At 39.9% G+C, this 21,827-nt stretch overlaps 1 protein-coding gene across 5 annotated transcripts in view; it reads left to right on the top strand.

The window, feature by feature from the left end:
- DZANK1 (double zinc ribbon and ankyrin repeat domains 1) overlaps positions 1–21,827 on the top strand; it is a 101,451-nt gene that overhangs the window by 27,630 nt on the left and 51,994 nt on the right. For all 5 annotated transcript variants that reach the window (XM_054573520.1, XM_054573519.1, XM_054573518.1 and 2 more), the window contains exon 7: positions 13,677–13,794. In XM_054573520.1, the coding sequence (XP_054429495.1) occupies positions 13,677–13,794 (118 nt within the window). The remainder of the gene's footprint in view (positions 1–13,676; positions 13,795–21,827) is intronic.

Here is a 21,827-nt window from a genome sequence, read left to right as displayed (position 1 = left end):
TGCCCCTGGGCTGGGGCAAGCGCGTCTCGCCCAGGCACGCAGGGGATCCTGGCGGGCCAGGGAGCACACTCGAGGAGCTGGCATGAGAGTGCAGAGCAATCCACAGAAATAGTGGATCCCTGGCTGAAGGGGTCCCAGAGCTGCCCAAAGCAGGAGTCAGACACGCACAGTAGACTCCTGGAAAGCTCAAACAGACGACCCAAGGTCATATAGGGTCAACAACTGACATCATCAGAGGCATGCCCAGAAAGAAAAGTAAAGAAAAATAAAAATTGAGAAAATATAAATTTAAGAAAATATAAATTTTAGAAAAATAAATAAATAAAAAACCCACCTGCTACCACAGAATTTTAATCCACAACTCAGAAAATCTAGATGGATCAACTGAAGCACAAGCAAAAATTAATTAATTAATTAGTTAATTAATTACATAATAGACTCTCACAAAAATTGGAAGAAAAGAAGTTCCCCCAAATGAGTGGAAAAGGGGAATCCCCACAGACAGAGCTAAATGAAATGGAGACAAGGGAACTATCAGACACTGAATTCAAAACAATGGTTATAAGGAAGCTCAATGAGCTCAGCCAGCTCAAAGATAACTATGAGAAACTGCAGAGAAATTATCAGGATCTTACAGCTTTATCAACCCAGAAAAGGACATAGAAAATATCAAGAAGACACAAGAGCATATGAAGAATACCATTTCTGAATTGAAGAACACAGTAGAAGTAATCAAACGCAGGCTGGATGAAGCCGAGGATCGAATCACTGAAATGGAGGATAAGGTAGAAAAAAGCTCCCAGAAAGAACAAGAAATGGGAAAAAGACTCAAAAAGAATGAAGAGGCATTTAGGGAAATGCAGGACAACCTGAAACAAACTCATATCCGCATAATAGGGATATCAGAAGGAGAAGAAGAGGACCAAGGGATAGAGAACCTCCTCGGAAAAGTAATGATGGAAAATTTCCCCAATTTGAGGAGAGAAAGGCTCTCATGGATCCAGGAGGCACAGAGGACCCCACTCAAGAGGGACCCAAGGCGGTCCACTCCAAGACACATCATCATTAAAATGGCAACTATCAAAGACAAAGGGAGAATCCTCAAGGCAGCAAGGGAGAAGGAGAAAGTACATACAAGGGGGCCCCCATATGCCTAGGAGCTGACTTCTCAAAAGAAACACTGCAAGCCAGAAGGGAGTGGCAAGAAATATTCCAAGTAATGAAAAGCAAAGGTCTGTAACCAAGACTGCTCTACCCAGCAAGACTTTCAATTAAAATAGAAGGGGAAATGAGTTTCCCAGACAAGAGAAGGCTAAAAGAATACATCTCTAGCAAACCAGCACTAAAAGATATGCTAAAGAGACTGGTTTAAGAAGATGAAGGAAAAGAATGGGAAAGAGAAAAAATCCAGGTACAAAGAGAAAAAATGAATAGGTTTCCATCAGTAATAACTCTCAACGTAAATGGACTAACTGCCCCAATCAAAAGACACAGGATAGCTGAATGGATAAGAAAACATGACCCACACATATCCTGCCTACCCACCTTAGAACAAAAGACCTACACAGATAGAAACTAAAGGGATGGAAGAAAGTATTCCAACCAAATGTTAAGAGAAGAAAACAAGGTTTGCAATACTTATATCAGACAAAGTAGATTTCAAAACAAAGGCCATAAAAAGAGACCCAGATGGACACTTTATAATACTTAAAGGAAGATTCTATCAAGATGACATAAACATTGTAAACATATTGGCACCCAACATAGGAACACCCAAATATATAAGGAAAATTTTGGACAACTTCAAAAAAGATATAGACAGCAACACAGTGATAGTAGGGAATTTCAACACCCCACTGCCAAAAAGGACAGATCTTCCAAACAAAACATTAATAAGGATATTGTGGACCTGACTGACTCACTTAATCCAATAGACTTAACTGACATATATAGAACATTACATCTCAAAGAAGAAAAATACACATTCTTTTCAAAGGCTCATGGAAGGTTTTGAAAGATAGACCACATGAAGGACACAAAACAAGCCTCAGCAAATTCAGGAAAATTGAAATCATACCAAGCTTTTTCTCAGACCACAAGGGCTTGAAACTTACAATCAACCTCAAAGAGAAACTTCAAAAACTTGCAAACTCATGGGGACTGAACAGTAGACTATTAAACAATGAATGGCTCAATAATGAGAGAAGAAATCAAACAGTTTCTGGAAACAAATGAAAGTGAACAGACAACAATCCAAAATATATGGGACACAGCAAAGGCGGTCCTGAGAGGGAAGTTCATAGCAATACAGGCTTACCTAAAAAAGACAGAAACATTTCAAATAAAAGACCTAACACTACAACTTCAAGAAATGGAGAAACAACAACAAATAAATCCCAGAGCAAGTAGAAGGAAGGAACTAGTCAAGATTAGAGCAGAACTGAATGACAAAGAGAAGAAAACAACAATTCAAAGGATCAACCAATCCAGGAGCTGGTTCTTTGAAAACATAAATAAAATCGATAAGCCTTTAAGCAGACTCATCAAGAAAAAAAGGGCGAGGACCCAAATTAATAATATCAGAAATGAAAGAAGAAATAACAACTGATACCACAGAAATACAAAGGATTGTCAGAAACTACTATGAACAATTATATGCCAAGGAATTTGAAAACCTTGATGAAATGGACACATTTCTGGAAAAGTATAATCTTCCAACACTGAAGGAGGAAGAAACAGAAAGTTTGAACAGACCGATAACAGCTGGGGAAATTGAAGCAGTCATCAAGGAACTCCTGGCACACTAAATCCCAGGGCCTGATGGTTTCACAGGAGAATTTTGCAAACATTTAAGGAAGAGCTAACCCCTGTCCTTCTCAGACTATTCCAAAATATCCAAGAGGAGGGAAGACTCCCAGACTCTTTTTGTGAGGCCAGCATCATCCTAATCCCAAAAGCAGATAAAGACCCTACAAAGAAAGAAAACTACAGGCCAATTTCGCTGATGAACATAGATGCTAAAATCCTCAACAAAATATTGGCAAACTGCATACAGCAATACATTAAAAAGATTATCCACCATGATCAAGTAGAATTAATCCCAGGGATGCAGGGATGGTTCAATATACTCAAGTCAATAAACGTAATACATCACATAAACAAAAGAAAAGACGAAAACCACATCATCATCCCGATAGACACAGAAAAAGCATTCGATAAGGTACAGCACCCATTTATGATCAAAACACTCAGCAAAATGGGAATAAATGGGGCATTCCTCAACGTAATAAGGGCCATATATGAAACACCTACAACCAACATCATATTCAATGGGCAAAAAGTAAAAGATTTCCTACTAAGATCGGGAACACGACAAGGATGTCCGCCTTCACCGCTTCTTTTCAACATGGTATTGGAAGTCCTAGCCACAGCAGTCAGACACAAAAAAGAAATAAAAGGCATCCAAATAGGAAAGGAGGAAGTAAAGCTATTATTGTTTGCCAATGACGTGATAGTGTACATAGAAAACCCTGTAGAGTCTACCAAAAAAACTCCTAAACCTAATAAATGAATTTGGCAAAACAGCAGGATACAAAGTCAATATTCAGAAATGAAAGGCATTTTTGTACACCAGCAATGAAATAGAAGAGGAGGATATCAGAAAAAAAAATACCATTCGATATATCAACAAGAAAAATAAAGTACCTAGGAATAAATTTAACCAAAGAGATAAAAGGCCTGTATGCAGAAAACTATACAACATGGAAGAAAGAAATTAAGGAAGACACAAATAAATGGAAGCATATACCGTGCTCATGGATTGGAAGAATTAATATCCTCAAAATGTCCATACTACCCAAAGCAATTTATAGATTCAATACAATCCCTATTAAGATACCAATGACATATTTCACAGAAATAGAAGAGACATTTCAAAAATTTATATGGAACCATATACGACCCCGAAGAGCCTCAGCAATTTTGAGAAAGAAAAACAATGTAGGAGGGATCACAATACTGGACGTCAAACTCTACTGCAAAACCACTATACTCAAAACAGTCTGGTACTGGCACAAGAACAGACCCATAGACCAGTGGAACAGAATAGAAAGTCCAGAAATAAGCCCAGGTCTCTGTGGGCATCTAATATTTGACAAAGGGGGGCAGAAGCGTAAAATGGAGCAATAACAGCCTCTTCAACAAATGTTGTTGGGAGAGCTGGAAGGCTACATGCAAAAAATTGAAATTGGATCATCAGCTGACACCATACACAAAAAAACTCAAGATGGATAAAAGACTTAAATATAAGTCGCAACACCATCAAAGTCCTAGAGGAGAACATTGGCAGGAAACTCTCAGATATCCCATGCAGCAATTTTTTCACTGATGTGTCTCCTAAAGGAAGGGACATAAAGGAAAGAATAAACAAGTAGGACCTCATCAAAATAAGAAGCTTCTTGCACAGCAAAAGAAAACAGCTGCAAAATGAAAAGGGAGCCAACCATATGGGAAAATATATTTGCTAATGATACATCAGATGGAGGTTTGATCTCCAAGATTTTTAAAGAACTCACTCAACTCCACTCCAAGAAGACAAATGATCTAATCAAAAAATGCGCCAAGGACCTGGGCAAACACTTTTCCAAGAAGGAGATACAGAGGGCCCAGAGGCGTTTGAAAGGATGCTCAGCGTCACTAGCTATCAGAGAAATGCAGATCAAAACCACCATGAGGTACCACCTCACACCAGTCAGAATGGCCATCATAAACAGATCAACAAACAACAGGTGCTGGCAAGGCTGTGGAGAAAAGGGAACCCTAGTACACTGTTGGTGGGAATGCAGACTGGTGCAGCCACTGTGGAAAGCAGTGTGGAATTTCCTCACAAAGCTGAAAATGGAACTGCCTTTTGATCCAGTGATTCCCCTGCTGGGACTATACCCTAAGAACACCAAAACGCCCATCCAAAAGAACCTATGCACCGCAATGTTCATAGCAGCACAATTTACAATATCCAAGTGTTGGAAGCAACCTAAATGCCCATCAGTAGATGATTGGATCCAAAAAGTGATGGTACATTTACACAATGGAATACTACACAGCAGAAAGAAAAAAAGAACTACTAAACTTCGCGACAGCATGGATAGAACAGGAGAGCATTATACTAAGCGAAATAAGCCAGGGGGCGAAAGACAAATACTGTATGATCTCACCTATAAGCGGAACCTAACCAACAATACAAAGATGCAAGGAAAATATGACCAGCAACACTGAAAGGAAAAGAAATCAACAGAGACAAGAGGGAAGGAGGGAGGGGGCAAGGGAAAGTGGTGGGGGGGAGGCAGAGACAAATGTTTAAAAAAAATAAAAATAAAATAAAACAAATAAATAAATTTTAAAAATAAATAAATAAAAAGTTAAAAGAGAAGGAATAGACTAGAAAAGTATTTGCAATAACTCTAAAACATACTTAATAGGGTTTTTGGTGGTGTTTTGGATGGGGAAAAGGTTTACAAACCTTTAATCAAAAAATGGATAAAGACTACCAAAAAATCATTTAAAGCTTGTTTTAAAAAAAATAAAAATAAGCAAGAAATATACAGAAACAGGTTTAGTTTCAACAAATAATATAGGAACAAAATAACACATCATTGTCACAATCAGATTAATGAGTATTAAAAATATTGGTAGTATCAAGCATTGGCGGCTGTGAAAGGACTGGTTATTCATAGACTCTTCTTCATCTTCTTACAGCAGTCCCTTTAGCATATTTTGCAGTGCTGGTTTGGGGGGGGGTATCCTTTTAGCCTTCTGTTGTCTGAGAAGCTCGTTATTTCACCTTCCGTTTTCACTGAGAACCTTGCTGGGTAGAACAGTTTTGGTTTCAGGCCTTTGCTTTTCATTACTTGGAATATTTCTTGCCATTCCCCTCTGGATTGTAGTATTTCTGTTGAGAAGTCAGCTGCTAGCCGTACGGGAGCTCTCTGGTATGTTACTACCTCTTTCTCCCTTGCTTACTTTAGGATTCTCTGTTTGTCTTTGATATTTGCCATTTTAATGATGATGTGTCTTGGAGTGGGCCTCGTTGGGTTCCTCTTGAATGGGACTCTCTGTGCTTCTTGGACTTGTGTGACTTTTTCTCTCTTCAAATTAGGGAAGTTTTCCATCTTGACTTTTTCAAACAGGTTCTCTATCCTTTGCTCCTCCTCTTCTCCTTCTGGTATCCCTATTATACGGACATGATTACGTTTCAGGTTGTCCTGCATTTCTCTAAATGCCTCTTCATTCTTTTTGAGTCTTTTCATTTTCTTGCTCTTTCTGAGAGCTTTTTTCGACATTATCCTCCAGCTTGCTGATTCGATACTCAGATTCATCTAGCCTGCTTTTTACTCCTTCTACTGTGTTCTTCAATTCGGAAATAGTATTCTTCATATCCACTTGTCTCTTGTTGATAGTTTCTGTGTCCTTTTTCATGCTAATATAGTTTGCAGTAAATTCCTTTAGTTTCCCTGTAGTTTTTTGTAATTCTCTCTGAGCTCACTGAACTTGTTGAGCTTCCTTTGAACCCTTGCTTGGAACTCAATATCTGATAGTTTACTTGCCTCTATTTCATTTAGTTCTTTTTGTGGGGACTCCTTATTTTCTTTCAACTGGAGGGTGTTTCTTTGTCTTCCCATTATTTGTGAGTCTTTCTCTTTTGCTTCTGCTTCTTCAATTGATCTGTCTTTATTTTCCGACTTTGTCTTGTAAACTTCTATGGTAGGAGACTGCTGTTTGTTTGTTTGTTTGTTTTTCTTTCTTTCTTGGTCTGCCTCTGATGTCAGATATTGACCCTGTCTGACCTTAGGCAGTATTTTTGAGACTTCCAGTAATCTACTGTCTGTGGCTGTGTCCTTCAGCGTTAATGTAGTCACTTTGCACTCAGAAGTTAGTTTTAGGCACCACAGGACAGGGCAGAGTCCCTCCTGAGGGTGGGGTTATTGGGTCCTCTCATGCTGCTGCCCCTCAAGGGAGTGGTCTGCCTGAGCCAGGTGGTCGCTCCCATATGGTGAAGGAGTCAACACGGGGATCCTGCAAGCTATTCTCTTTGTTCTCTCCCCAAAGCCTCCACCTCCAGTCTCTTCTCAGTGTCTCTAAACCACTCTGCACCCGCTTTAGCCAGGGATCTACTATCTGTTGCTGCCACTCTACACTCAGCCATCAGGCTGTAGCGCTACTGGGCTAGGGCCTAGTCCCTCCTGGGAACAGGGCTATTGTGTCTCTCACGATGTTGCTGCTCAGGGGAGTGGTCTGCCTGAGCAAGATGGCTGCTACAGCACGGGGGATGAGTCAATACTGGGATCATGCTGGCTACTCTCTCAGTTCTCTCCCCAAAGTCTCCTTCCCCAGTCTCTCCTCAGGTGTCCCTAGCCCATTCTGCCCGTCTTTGCCAGAGCCCAGGGCAAGTGGCTGCAAATAAAAATTTATGCATTGGCCCTTTAAACAGCTCTTTGCGTCTCCAGCCACCTTTCTCTTGTAGAGAGCAACCCTGCCACTTTTCGCATCTGGCTGTTATTTGTGTGCTTTTTGGGCTCTGGTGCTTTATGCTGAAGATCCCTGCTTATGATTTAGACCCTGCTCCTCTCAGGGGAATCCAACTGGCCATTTCAATATCCCTCTGGTGCTGCCGCCCGTGGGCACCCCACCCGACTTATTGAGTCTCTACCGCACTCCTTACCAGTTAGGTTGTGCTAAAGCTGATTCTTCTGTCTGCCTGAGGTTATAAGGCTCCTCTCGCTATTGTTCAGTTGTTTGTTCCGTGATTTCTCCACAATTTAGTTGTAATTCCAAGCTGGTCCTGGAGGAAGGTCAATGTGACTTCCACTCACATTGTGACTTCCACTCCTCTGCCATCTTGATTCCTTTCCAGAACCCAGTTTCCATTAAACAAGAACTTGTCGTTACTCCCTCTCTGAAACCTCTGGTAACCTCTATTCTACTTTCTGTTTCTATGACTTTTTCTATTCTAGTTACCTCATGTGAGAAGAATCAGACATTTGTTAATCTGTATGTGAATTGTTTTACTTAGCATAATGTCTTCAAGGTTTATCTATGTTCTGGCATGTGTCAGAGTTTCAACTGTGTTAAAGATATGTAATATTCCATTTTATGTATATACCACATTTTGTTTATCCATTCATCCTGTAATGGATAACTGAGTTCTTTCCATCTTTTGACTATTTTGAATAATATTTTTATGAACTTCAGTGTACAAGTATCTGTTTTGAGTCCTTGCTTTCAGTTCATCTGGGTATTTACTAAGAGTGGAATTTCAGGTTTATATCATAGTTCTATGTTTAACATTTTGAGGAACTGCTGAACTGTTTTCTACAGCAGCTGCATCTTTTTATGTTTTCCATCAGAAATGCACAAGGGTTTCAATTTTTTCACATCCTCACCAACACTTACTTTTCGTTTTTCTGATAGTAGCCATCCTAATGAATTTAAAGTGGTATCTCATTGTGGTTTTGATTTATATTTCCCTAATGGCAAGTTATATTGAGCATCTTTTCATGTGCTTCTTGGATATTTGTGTATCTTCTTTGGAGAAATGTTTATTCAAAAATTTGGCCTGTTTTTTATTTTAATGTTGTTTGTTTTCTGTTAAGTTATAGTTCTTTATGTATTCTGGACACTAATTCCTTATCACGTATTAACATTAATATGATTTAGAAATATTTTCTCCCATTTGTAAGTTGTCTTTTCACACCCTTGATAGTGTCCTTTGATGCATGAAAGTTTTAAATTTTGATCACATCCAGTTTATCAATTTTTTCTTTTATTGCCAATGCTGTAGGTAGGATATCCAGGAAATTATTGCCAAATCCAGTGTCATGAAGCTTGTCCTTTATGTGTTCTTCTAAGCAATTTATAGATTTACCTCTTACATCCATCTTTTGGTTAGTTTTTGTATATGGTGTAAGGTAAGGAGTCAATTTCACTCTTTTAATTGTGAATATCCAGTTTTTTTAGCACCATTGTTAGAAAGACTGCCCTTTCCCCATTGAATGGTGTTCATATTCTTGCCAAAAATAATTTGACCATATATACAAAGGTTTATTTCTGGGCTCTTTATTCTATTCCATTGGTCCATATGTCTGTCCTTATGTTAGAACAATACTGCTTTTATTAATTAGCTTTGTAGCAAATTTTGAAATCAGGAAGTGTTAGTCATCCAACTTTGTTGTTTTTTTAATAAGACTGTTTTGACTATTCTGAGTTCCTTGAGATTCCATATGAATTTGGGATGAGTTTTTCTTTCTGAAAAAATAAAGGTCATTGAAAGTTTGATAGGGATTACAGTAAACCTGTAGATTGCTTTGGGTAGTATTTTCATCTTAACATTAAGTCTTCTGATTCACGAATACAGGATGTCTTTCCTTTTATTTATGTCTTCTTTAATTTCTTTCTGAAAGTTTTATAATTTTCATTGTACAACTCTTTTACCTCCTTGGTTAAATTGATTCCTAAATAGTTTATTTTATGTTTCTTATGCTATAATAAATGAAATTGTTTCCTTGATTTCCTATTCAAATTATTCTTAAAACTACAACAGAATTTTGTGTGTTGATTATTTTATCCTACCACTTTTCTAAATTTACTTAGTATCTCTAATAATTTACTTTTGTGTGTATTCTCTAGGATTTTCTACATATAAGATCATATCATGTGTGAACAGAGATAATTTTCTTCTTTCTTTCCAGTTGGGTGCCTTTTACTTATTTTGTCCTGCCTAAATCCTCTGGTTAGAAATTTCACTACTATGTTGAATAGAAACAGGGAATGTGGTTATCCTTGCATTGTTATTGATTGTAGAGGAAAGCTTTCAGTCTTCCACCATTGAGTTTGATTTAGCTATGGTGTTTATTTTTTTCTTTTTTAAAAATTTATAAATCATGTTTATTCTATTACAGTTGTCTCAGTTTTTACCCCTTTACCCTCCTCCACCCATCCCACCACCACCCCCCACTCCCACAGTCAATTCCCACTCTGTTGTCCATGTCCATGGGTCAGTCATACATGTTTTTTGTCTAGTCCATTCCCCTTCTTTCCACCATTGTCCTCTTTCCCCCTCTCTACTGGTCACTTTCAGTCTGCTCCATGTCTTCGTGCCTGTGGTTTATTTTGTTAGTTAGTTTATTTTGTTGAATTGAGTCCACTTATAGGTGAGATCATATGGTATTTGTCTTTAATCAGCTGCCTTATTTCACTTAACTTAATATTCTCTACTTCCATCCATGTTGTCACAAAAGGTAGGAGTTCCATCTTTCTCTCTCTTTCTTTCTTAAATGCAGATTGATTTTATTTATATTTTTAGATGTCAAAGTTAATTATAAAATATTAAAACAATTTAAAACCATTATAAAATCTCAGCAATTAAACCAACATGACATCAGCACAGAAATAATCAAGTAGATTAATGAAATATAATGAGCATTCTAGAGACAAACGTATATACCTAATGATATAACATAAGATTAAGTTGATATTTCAAATCAATGGGGAAAATAAGGCTTATTCAACAAAGAAGATGCATGGACCACTATTACTTGAAATAAAACAAATATAGAGCCCAATTTCACATATTATACAAGCAATATTCAGGTAAGTTAAAAATCAATATTTAGAATCTAAGGAGTTTTAGAAGAAAATAGAACTAATATTTTTCATGACCTGAAGTAAAATATTCAAACCTAGAAGTTATAAAGTAAATTTAAACTATATAATAATATACATACAAAAAAAAGTTAAAGGACAAGGAATAGAATAGAAGAGTATTTGCAACACCTCTAAAACATGGTTAATAGGGATTTTGTTTTTTGTTTTGGGGAAAAAAGGTCTACAAACCTTTAATCAAAAAATGGATAAATACTACCAAAAAGTCATTTAAAGCTCTTTTAAAAAATAATAGAAATAAGGAAGAAATATACTAAAACAGGTTTAGTTTCAACAAATAGTAAAGGAACAGTTAAAATAACATCATTGTCACGATCACATTAATGAGTATGAAAAATATTGGTAAGATCAAGTATTGGCAACTCTGAAAGGAACTGGGTATTTATAGAAACTTTTTCTGCATCTTAAAACACTCCCTTTAGCATATTTTGCAGTGCTGGTTTGGTGGAGGTGTAGTCTCATGGCATTCTTTTGTCTTAGAAGCTCTTTATTTCACTTTCCATTTTATTTGAGGGCCTTGCTGGGTAGAGCAGAATTGGTTGCAGGCCTTTGTTTTTCAGTACTTGGAATATTTCTTGCCATTCCCCTCTGTCTTGCAAGGTTTCTGTTGAGAAGTCTACTGCTAGCCATATTGGGGCTTCCTTATATGTTACTACCTCTTTCCCCTTTGCTTGCTTTAGGATTCTCTGTTTGTCTTTGATATTTGCCATTTTAATGATGATGTGTCTTGGAGTGGGCCTCATTGGGTTCCTCTTGAGTGGGACCCTCTGTGTTCCTGGACTTGTGTGACTTCTTCTCTCCTCCGATTAGGGAAGTTTTCCACCATTACTTTTTCAAATAGGTTCTCCAGCCCTTCCTCCTCCTCTTCTCCTCCTGGTATCCCTATTATCTGGATATTATTATGTTTCAGGTTGTCCTGCATTTCCCTGAATGCCTCTTCATTCTCTTTGAGTCTTTTTTCATTTTCTTGCTCTTTCTGAGAGATTTTTTTCTACCTTGTGCTCCAGCTCGCTGATTCGGTCCTCAGCTTCATCTAGCCTGCTTTGGATTCTTTCTACTGTGTTCTTCAATTCAGAAATTGTATTCTTCATTTCCTCTTGTCTCTTATTGATAGTTCTATGTCCTTTTTTTTCATGCTGATATAGTTTGCAGTAAGTTCCTCATAGTTTCCCTGTAGTTTTTGGTAATTCTCTCTGAGTTCACGGAGCTCATTGAGCTTCTTTAGAACTGTTGTTTGGAACTCAGTATCTGATAGTTTACTTGCGTCTATTTCATTTAGTTCTCTTTCTGGGGAATGCTCCTTTCTCTTTGACTGGGGTGTAGTTCTTTGTCTTCCCATTATTTGAGAGAGACTCTTCTCTTTTGCTTCTGCTTCTTAATTTGATCTGTCTTCATTTCCTGACTTTGTGGTGTGAACTTCTATGGTTGGAAACCGCTGTTTTTCCTTTCTGGATCTGCCTGTGATGATGTCAGATGTTGTCCCTGCCTGACCTTAGGTAGTCTGTTCGAGATTTTCAGTAATCCACTGTTTGTGGCTGTGTCCTTCAGCTGTTAATCTAGTCACTCTGCACTCAGTAGGCTGTTTAGTTCAGGGCAGGGCAGAGTCCTCCTGGGGGCGGGGTTTTTGGGTCCTCTCATGCTGCTGCATATGGGGGAGGAGTCCGCACTGGTTTCCTGCTGGCTACTCTTTCCATACTCTCCCCAAAGCCTCTGTCCCCAGTCTCTCCTCAAGTGTTGCTAGACCTCTCTGCGCCCCCTTTAGCCAGGGATCTACTATATGTGGCTGCCACTCTGCACTCAGCAGGCAGTTTAGACAGCATAGGGCAGGGTGGAATCCCACCTGGGGGTGGGGCTACTGGGTCCTTTGATGCTGGTGCCGCTTAGGGGTTGTGGTCTCCACCTGAGCAAGATGGCTGCTGCCCCATGGGGGATGAGTCAGCACCGAGATCCCACCTACTCTCTCCGTTGTCTCCCCAAAGCCTCCTTCCCCAGTCTCTCCTCAGGCATCTCTAGCTCGCTCTGCCCCCACCCTTGCCAGACACCAGGGTAAATGGCTACAAATAAATATTTATGTGTTGGCCCTTTAAACAGTTCTTTGCGTCTCCAGCCGCCTGTCTCTGGCAGAGAGCAATCCTGCCACTTTTTGTAGCTGGCTGTTTTCTGTGTACTTTTTGGGCCCTGGCGCTGTGAGCTAGAGATCCCCTCTTTGGGTTTAGATCCTGCTCTTCTCAGGGGGATCCAACTGGCCATTTCGATATCCTTCTGTTGCTGTTGCCCGTGGGCACCCCGCTTGTCTGCCTACTCAGATCTATACCGTACTCCTTACCAGTTAGATTGCGTTAAAGCTGAATCCTCTGTCTCCAAGGCCACAAGGCTCCTCTCTTGCTATTGTTCAGTTGTTTGTTCCAGGTGATTTCTCCACATTTAGTTGTAATTCCAGTTGGTCCTGGGAGGAGGTCAGTGTGACTTCCACTCACTCCTCCGCCATCTTGAATGTCTCCTATTTTTATTGGGTCTTTAGCACATTGAGGATGCTTCCAAAGCAAAGCTTGACTGACAGTGACCCTCCAGAGTGCCACACAGACAGGGCTCAATACTCATGTAGGAAGTCTAAAAAGTGCAACATAGACATTACTGGAATTCCCTAGGCTTATCCTCATAAATCCAAAACCAAATCCAATGTGCTCAGACAAGTCATACCCCCACTAAGAAGTAGGGTCAAGGCTGCTGATAACTTCAGCTCCAGTCATGAAGTGAGATGGCCTACCAATAAAGGATACCAGTGGTTCAGGTATGAGGCAACTTTGTGATAAAAGGACTAGAGAACTTGTTCTATAGCCTTTGAGTGTTCTACTTTTTGTATTTATTTAAAAAAATTCTTGAACACTTTCAGATTTTCACCTGACATCTTAATGTGAATCCATCAGAACACAACCAATCAGTAACCTCTTCTGTTGTAGGTGTGCCCAGTGTCTTGCCCCCCGCCCATCTGATCCCTTTGCTCGCTTCTGTCAAGAATGTGGATCTCCCGTCCCACCAATATTTGGTTGTCGTCTCCCACCCCCAGAAGGAGCTCAGGTAAGCGGCCCAGTCATTAAAAGCTTCTTTCATTGGTTTATCTGATATTTATTTGCAACAGTAGCACCGTAGCTGGCATACACAAACCACAAACATAAATGATTGTTGAAATATTACTGGCAGATTAATCTTTTACTACCCAAATGTAAAAACCATTTGCAATGCCTGTTCCTTTGTGCGTGGCCTTGTAGAAGCATAGGCTCAGAATGAGACTGAAATCTTACTGTTTCAATGTTGCATGAATGGATAAATATGAATTTTCTACTTGTGTGATATTTCTGTTCATAACCTGAGTACAATAAGGAATTATATTTTAGAAATAAATGAGATGTATTAATTACAAGTCTATGTAGTAAAAAAAAAAAACCCCATCATTCTGTCCAAAGAAACCGTATATATATACTATAAATAGATCAGAATATCTAAATCATAAAATTTAAGCCAAGGGATCCCTGAGACTTCTGGTCAAGATGGTGGCATAGGTAAACATGGCACACCTCCTCACACAACCACATCAAAATTACAACTACTATAGAATAACCATCATTCAGAAATGCCAGAAATCAACATGAAAGAAAGGCCTACAAATATGAAACTAAAAAAGAAGTCACATCAAGTCTAGATGGAGGGCAGAGGCATGTAACGAGCTACTCCCATGCACACGTTTGGTGGATAAAAATAAGAAGGCAAATCTCAGGAGCAAGGAGCCCCAGCCTTACACCAGTCCCCCAAGCCTAGGGTTCCAGTGTCAGGAAGAGAAGTCCCTATAACTTCCAGCTGCAAAAACCAGTGCGGATTGATGCTGAGGAAAAAACCCCTAAAGTCCCATGAAGTTCCTCTTAAAGGACCCATGCATGGACTTATTTAGATTCACTCCCTCTGAGCTCCAGGGTTAGAGCATCAGATTGAAAGGTAGCAGTGACATACAGGGAGGAATTAAATTGTCCACCATCAGGGCAAGGGCAGGGGAGCAGCTTTTTCCAAGAAAGAAGTGCTGGCAGAGGCCACTGTTCCTTTGAAGACCCCTCTCCTCACAGAACAGGCAGGCTAGTACCATATCTGTGACTTCATCAGTCTGGCTCACACAGTTCTCCCTACCCTGGAAATTCTGTGAGGCCCAGTCATACCCAACCTTCAGGCCCACCTAAGCTGTATCCAGTAACTTTTCCATATGAATGGCTTGTCTTGCCTCATGCTTCAGATTTTCATAAATTCTATCAAACAAGCAGCATCAGGCCTCAGCAAGCCATTTACCTCTCGCTAAGTGGCCCCAGACCTGGCACTAGTAGCAGCCAGTTTTGATTCCCAGCTTGGCCTCACCTGGGCATCCCTAAGCCCAGCACAGGTAGCAGCCCTCTTCAGATCCCTTTGAAGATTATACCTGGTGGCCCCAGACAGAACACAGTCGGCGGCTGAATTTGGACATGTGAACAGCAATCAAGGCTCAACAATAAGATAAAGGTGTACACAGCTCACAAGGTGGGCACACCTGAGGACCCACCTAGAGTGATAGGGAAGGCTGTGCCACTGGGCCCTACAAGGACACCTACTGCATTAGGCCATTCTACCAAGCCTGAGAGACATAGCAGCTCTACCTAATACATAGAAACAAACACAGGCAGGCTGCCAAAATAAGGACACAAAGAAACATGGCCCAAGTGAAAGAACCAAACAAAACTTCCAGGAAAAGAAGTAAACGAAATGGAGACAAGACTTTACTAGATAAAGAGTGCAAAACACTGATTATAAGTATGCTCATTGAACTTAGTAAGGACTTCAACAGCATAAAAAAAGAAACAGTCAGAAAGGAAGAATACACTAATTGAAATAAAGAACAATTTACAGGGAATCAACAGTAGATTAGATGAAGTAGAGGATGAATCTGCAATTCGGAATATAAGGAAGCAACAAATACCCAGTCAGAACAGAAAGAAGAAAAACAATAAAAAAAAATGAGGGTGGTATAAAGAGCCACTGGGACAACTTCAGGCATACCAACCTTTGCATCATTGGGGTGTTGGAAGGAGAATATAGAGAGCAAGAAATTGAAAACCTATTTGAAAAAATAATGACACTCCGGTCAAGATGTCAGCATAGGTAAACATGGCTTGCCTGCTCACACAACCACATCAAAATTACAACTAAAATATAAAATAGCCATCACTCAGAACCATCAGAAATCAAGTTGAATGGAAATCTTACAACTACAGAATTAAAGAAACCACATTCATTCATACTGGTAGGAAGGGCAACACGGAACAGGCTGGTCCCTCATCAACATGTGGTGGATACAAATTCGGGAGGGATATACCAGAAGCAAAGAGTCCCAGTCCCACACCAAGCCTCCCCCACCCAGGGTTTCAGTGCCAGGAAGGTAAGTCTCCAAAACTTCTTGCTGCAGAAACGAGCAGGGATTGAGTCAGTGGGAGAAACTTCTGGAGTCCCAAGCAGTTCCTCTTAAAGAACCCACACAGGACTTACTCAGACTCAGTCCTTCTGAGCTCCAACACCAGGGTAATAGCTTGAAAGTTACCAGTGGCATACAGGGAGAAACTGAGGTATCTTGCATCAAAGCAAGAGCTGAGGGACAGTTTACTCCCAGACAGAAAGGAGAGCAGAGGACATTGCCCCTTTTCTGAACCTTCCCCTGACTGAGCCGGCAGGCTATTGCCATATATGAGACTCTATAAACCTGCCTAACACTGTTTACCCCACCCTGGAGATCCCCTGAGACTCAATTTACCCTATCATGAGCCCACCCAGCCTGCTTTTACATATGAATGGCTGGTATTGCTTCACAACTTCCTAAATGCCTCTCAAACAAGCAACAGACAGCTTCAGAGAGCCCCCACCTTCTGTGTCTCTTGCTAAGTGACCTCAGGCCCAGCACTAGCAGCAACCAGCATAGATTCACAGTGTGGCTTTGATTGGGCATCTCCAAGCCCAGCACAAGTAGCAGCCATCTCAGATTGCTTTATAGCATAGGCAGGGTGGCCCTGGGCAAAACACAGGTCGAGACTGACCTTGGCCTGCACCACCCAGGAATCCCCAGAGGCTGTACACCCAATGAACAGCTACACCATGTCAGATTGCCACCACCTTACCTCCACATAACTGGTCCTCCACAAAGGGCAGAGGTTGGTGGCCAGTGATCACAGCTAGTCCTTATGGGGAACTAGCCTGGATAAATTCCTCCCGTTGACCTGCCAACAGCAATCAAGGCTCACCTACAAGAGCAGGGTGTACTCAGAGAACATGGAGGGGTCACCCTGAGAACTCCATTTGGGTAATAGGGGAGACTGTGCCACTGGACCCCACAGAACACCTACTACATTAGGTCATGCTACCAAGACAGGGAGTTGAAGTAGCTCTATGTAATACATAAAAACAAATACAAGGAGGCTGCCAAACTGAGGAGAAAAAGAAACATGGCCCAAATGAAAGAATAGATCAAAACTCCAGAAAAGGAACTAAACAAAATGGAAATAAGCAATCTATTAGATGCAGAATTCAAGACACTGGTTAAAAGGATGCTCAAGGAACTTAGTGAGGGCCTCAACAGCATAAAAAAGATCCAGACAGAAATGAAGGTTAAACTAATTAAAGAAAAATTTATAGGGAAACAAGAGTAGAGTGGATGAAACTGAGACTCAAATCAATGATTTGGAGCATAAGGAAGCAAAAAACCCAATAAAAACAACAAGGAAAAAACATAATACTAAAAAATTTGGACAGGGTAAGCAATGTTTGGGACAACTTCAAGGGGCCCAACATTCATATCATAGGGGTGCCAGAAGGAGAAGAGAAAGAACAAGTAATTGGAAATCTATTTGAAAAAATAATGAAAGAAAACTTCCCTAATTTGGAGAAGGAAATAGATATGAAAGTCCAGGAAGCACAAACAAGATGGATGCAAAGAGGCACACTCCAAGACACATCATAATTAAAGTGCCAAACGTTAAAGATAAGAGAGAATCTTGCCCTGGCTGGTGTGGCTTATTGGATTGAGCACCAGACTGCAAAGCAAAGGGTCGTGGGTTTGATTCCCAGTCAGGGCACATGCCTGGGTTGTGGGCCAGGTCCCCAGTGTGGGGAGGCACAGGAGACAAACACACATTGATGTTTTTCTCCCTCTCTTTCTCCCTTCCATCCCCACTCTTTAAAAATATTTTAAAAAATCTTTAAAATAAAGAGAGAACCTTAAAAGCAGCAAGAGAAAATAAGTTAGTTACCTACAGAGGAATTCCCATAAGACTATCAGCTGATTTCTTTGCAAGCTAGAAGGGAATGGAAAGAAATATTCAAAATCATGAAAAGCAGGGACCTACAGCTAAGATTGCTCTACACAGCAAAAATATTTAGAATTGAAGGACTGATTAAGAGTTTACCAGACAATAAAAGAACTAAAGGAGTTCATCATCACCAAACCATTATTATATGAAATGTTAAAGGGACTTATTTAAGAAAAAGAAGATCAAAATATGAACAATAAAATGGCAATAAATATATATCTATCAAAAACTGAATCTAAAAACAACAACAACAACACCTAAGCCAACATGAAGAACAGAGACAGAATCGTGGATACAGAGAATGTTTGGATGGTTGCCATATGAGGGGGGTATAAGGCAGAGTGAGTGAAGAGGTGAAGGGATTAAGTAGTACAATGACATAGTTACAGAAAAGCCATGGGGGTGTAAAATACAGTATAGGAAATGGAGTAGCCAGAGAACCAAAGCATGACCCATGGATATGAACAATGTGTGGGGATTGCCTGAGAGAGCGGGGCGCTGGGGGTGGAGAAGGGATCAGGGGGAAAATTGGGACAACTGTAAAAACATAATCAGTAAAATATAGTTTTAAAAAAGACTGAAAAAATAATGACAGAAAATTTTCCCAATTGGATAAAGGAAATAGACATACAAGTCCAAGAAGTACAGAGAATCCCAACAAAATGAACTTAAAGAAGCCCACACCAAGACACATCATAATTAAAATGCCAAAGGTTAAAGACAAAGAGAAAAATCTTAAAAGTAGCAAGAGAAAAGCAGTTAGTTACTTACAATAGAACTCCCATAAGAGTGTCAGCTTATTTCTCAAAAGAAGCCTTTCAGACTAGAAGGGATTCACAAAAAATATTTAAAGTTATGAAAACCAAGAACCTACAACCAAGATTACTCTTCCCAGCAAAGCTATCATTTGAAATTGAAGGACAGATAAGGATAGCTTCCCAGACTAGAAAGAGGTAAAGGAAGTCATCACCACCAAACTGGTATTATACAAAATTTCAAGAAGTCTTCCTTAAGAAGAATATAAAAATATGAACAATAAAATGGCAATGAATCCATATCTATCAATAATTAAATCTAAAAACAAAATAAACAAGCAGAAGAGAAACAGAATCATAAGTACAGAGAATGTTTTGACAGTTACTAGATGGAAGGTGGTTGGGTAGGTGGGCAAAAAAGATGAAGGGATTAGAAGTACAAATCTGTTGTTACAGAATAGTCACGGGGTTGTAAAGTACAGCATAGGGAATATAGTAGCCAAAGAACATATATGCATGACCCACGTACATGGACAACATGTAGATTGCCTGAGGACATGGGGCCGGGCTGGGTGGAGGGCTGCAAAGGAAAATAAATTGGGACAACTATAATAGCATAAACAAAATTATTTTTAAAAAGTTTAGCCAAGTATAGATAATAATTGATATTATTCTATCAGTAAGTTTGTACTTGGTTAGAAAACATAGTTGGCTTACTAAAAATCAATACGCTCACAAAAATGTATTCATCTTTTATGTACTTGATACTTCAGTGTTTTTTTAATAAAATTATCTGTGAAATGACCATAAATGACCATTTAAAAAGGTAGTCACTATAATGGAGGTGTAGGTAAACATGCCTCACCTCCTCGCATAACTATAGCAAAAAATACAACTATACTACAAAATAAATATCACCCAGAATTGTTATAAATTTGAGCTGTGTGGAAGTCTGACAACCAAGGGTTTAAAGAAGCCACATTCCTCCAGACAAGTAAGAGGGGCAGGGATGCAGAGAGGTGTAGAGAGGTGAAGAGGTGCAGAGAGGCATGGAGATGCAGAGGGGCATGGAGAGGCACAGAGATGGGAATGGGCAGTCACACATCCATGTGTGGTGGATAAAAATTTGGACAGATACCTCAGGAGCAAGCGATCCCATCCGCAGATCCAGCCACCCAGACCAGGGTTTCAGCACCATGAAGGTAAGTCCACATAACTTCAGGCTGTGAAAACCAGTGGGGTCTGGGGCAGCAGAAGAAACTGCAAGATTCCCAAGAGATTCCTACTAAAGGGCCCAAAACGGTCTTAGGACTCATGTAGACCCCCCCCCCCCGCACTGGGTTGCAGGTCCAGGGCACCAACTGGAAGGGTACTAGTGGCATATGGGGAGAAAGTGAAGTGACTGGCAACAGGATGACAGCTTCCTCCCAAGCAAAACTCCAGAGGCCAGACAGCACCATTGTCACCTCTCTGAGCCCTCCCCAACAGAAAGCAACAGAGGAGTGCCAAGAGTTCCCCCACCCTGGCAATTATATAATGCTCTGCCCCACACAACTTAACAGATGCTCTTTTCTGCAATAGGCCACACTAAAAAGACAGAGAGCCAAAGCAGCTCTGCCTAACACACAGAAACAAAATTTCTGTGTGTTAAAAGCAGGGGGGCTGCCACAATGAGGAGGCAAAGAAATATGGCCCAAATGAAAGTAAAAAACAAAACTCCTGAAAAAGAACTAAATGAAATGGAGATAAGCAGCCTATCAGATGCACACTTCAAAACACTGGTTATCGCAATGCTCAAGGAACTTCAACAGCATAAAAAAAAACCCAGGCAGAAATGAAGGTTGCATTAAGTGAAATAAAGAAAAATCTACAGGGAACCAGCAATGGAGGGGATGAAGCCTAGAATCAAATCAACGATTTGGAAAAGAAGTAAAAAGCATTCAATCAGAACAGCAAGGTACATTTACACAATGGAATACTACGCAGCAGAAAGAAAAAAGAACTACTACACTTCGCAACAGCATGGACGGAACTAGAGAGCATTATGCTAAGCAAAATAAGCCAGGGGGCAAAAGACAAATACCATATGATCTCACCTATAAGTGGAATCTAACCAACAAAACAAAGATGCAAGGAAAATAAGACCAGCAACACTGAAAGAAATAAGAAACCAACAGAAACAAAAGGGAAGGAGGGAGGGGTGGGCGGGGAAAAGGAAGGGAAGGGTCAAGTCAAGGAACATATAGCAAGGACTCATGGACAAAGCCAAAGTGGGGAAGGATTGAGGGAGGTAGAGGGGGGAGGGGGCAAGGGAAAGTGGTGGGGGGAAGGTGGAGACAAATGTATTTGAAAAAAATTAATTAATTAAAAAAAAAGAACAGCAGGAAGAAAAAAGAATTCAAAGAAATGAGGATAGGTTTAGAAACCTCTGGGACATCTTCAAATGTACCAACATCCAGAAGGGTGCCAGAAGGAGAAGAGGAAGAACAAGAAATTGAAAATTTATTGAAAAAATAATGAAAGAAAATTTCTCTAATTTGGTGAAGGAAGTAGACATACAAGTCTAGGAAGCACAGAGAGTCCCAAACAAGTTGGACCAAAGAGGACCACACCAAGAGACATTATAATAAAATGCCAAAGGTTAAAGATAAAGAGAGAATCTTAAAAACAAGAGAAAAGCAGAGAGTTAACTACAATGGAGTTCCCATAATACTATCAGCTGGTTTCTCAAAAGAAACTTTGCAGGCTAGAAGGGACTGGCAAAAAGTATTCAAAGTGATAAAATGCAAGGACTTACAACCTAATTACTCTATCTAGCAAAGCTATCATTTAGAATGGAAGGGCAGATAAAGTGCTTCCCAGACAAAGTAAAACTAAAGGAGTTCATCATCACCAGCCATTATTATGTGAAATGCTACAGGGAATTCCCTAAGAAAAAAAGATCAAAATGATGAACATTAGAATGAAAATAAATTCACAACTAAAA

The sequence above is a fragment of the Pteronotus mesoamericanus genome, unplaced genomic scaffold, assembly GCF_021234165.1.
Source record: "Pteronotus mesoamericanus isolate MK-2021 breed Mesoamerican mustached bat unplaced genomic scaffold, CSHL_Meso_final contig_25, whole genome shotgun sequence".
NCBI classification, from domain to species: Eukaryota; Metazoa; Chordata; class Mammalia; order Chiroptera; family Mormoopidae; genus Pteronotus; species Pteronotus mesoamericanus.
Note: the sequence above shows the minus strand (reverse complement) of the source record. Positions and strands in the feature narration are given on the sequence as shown.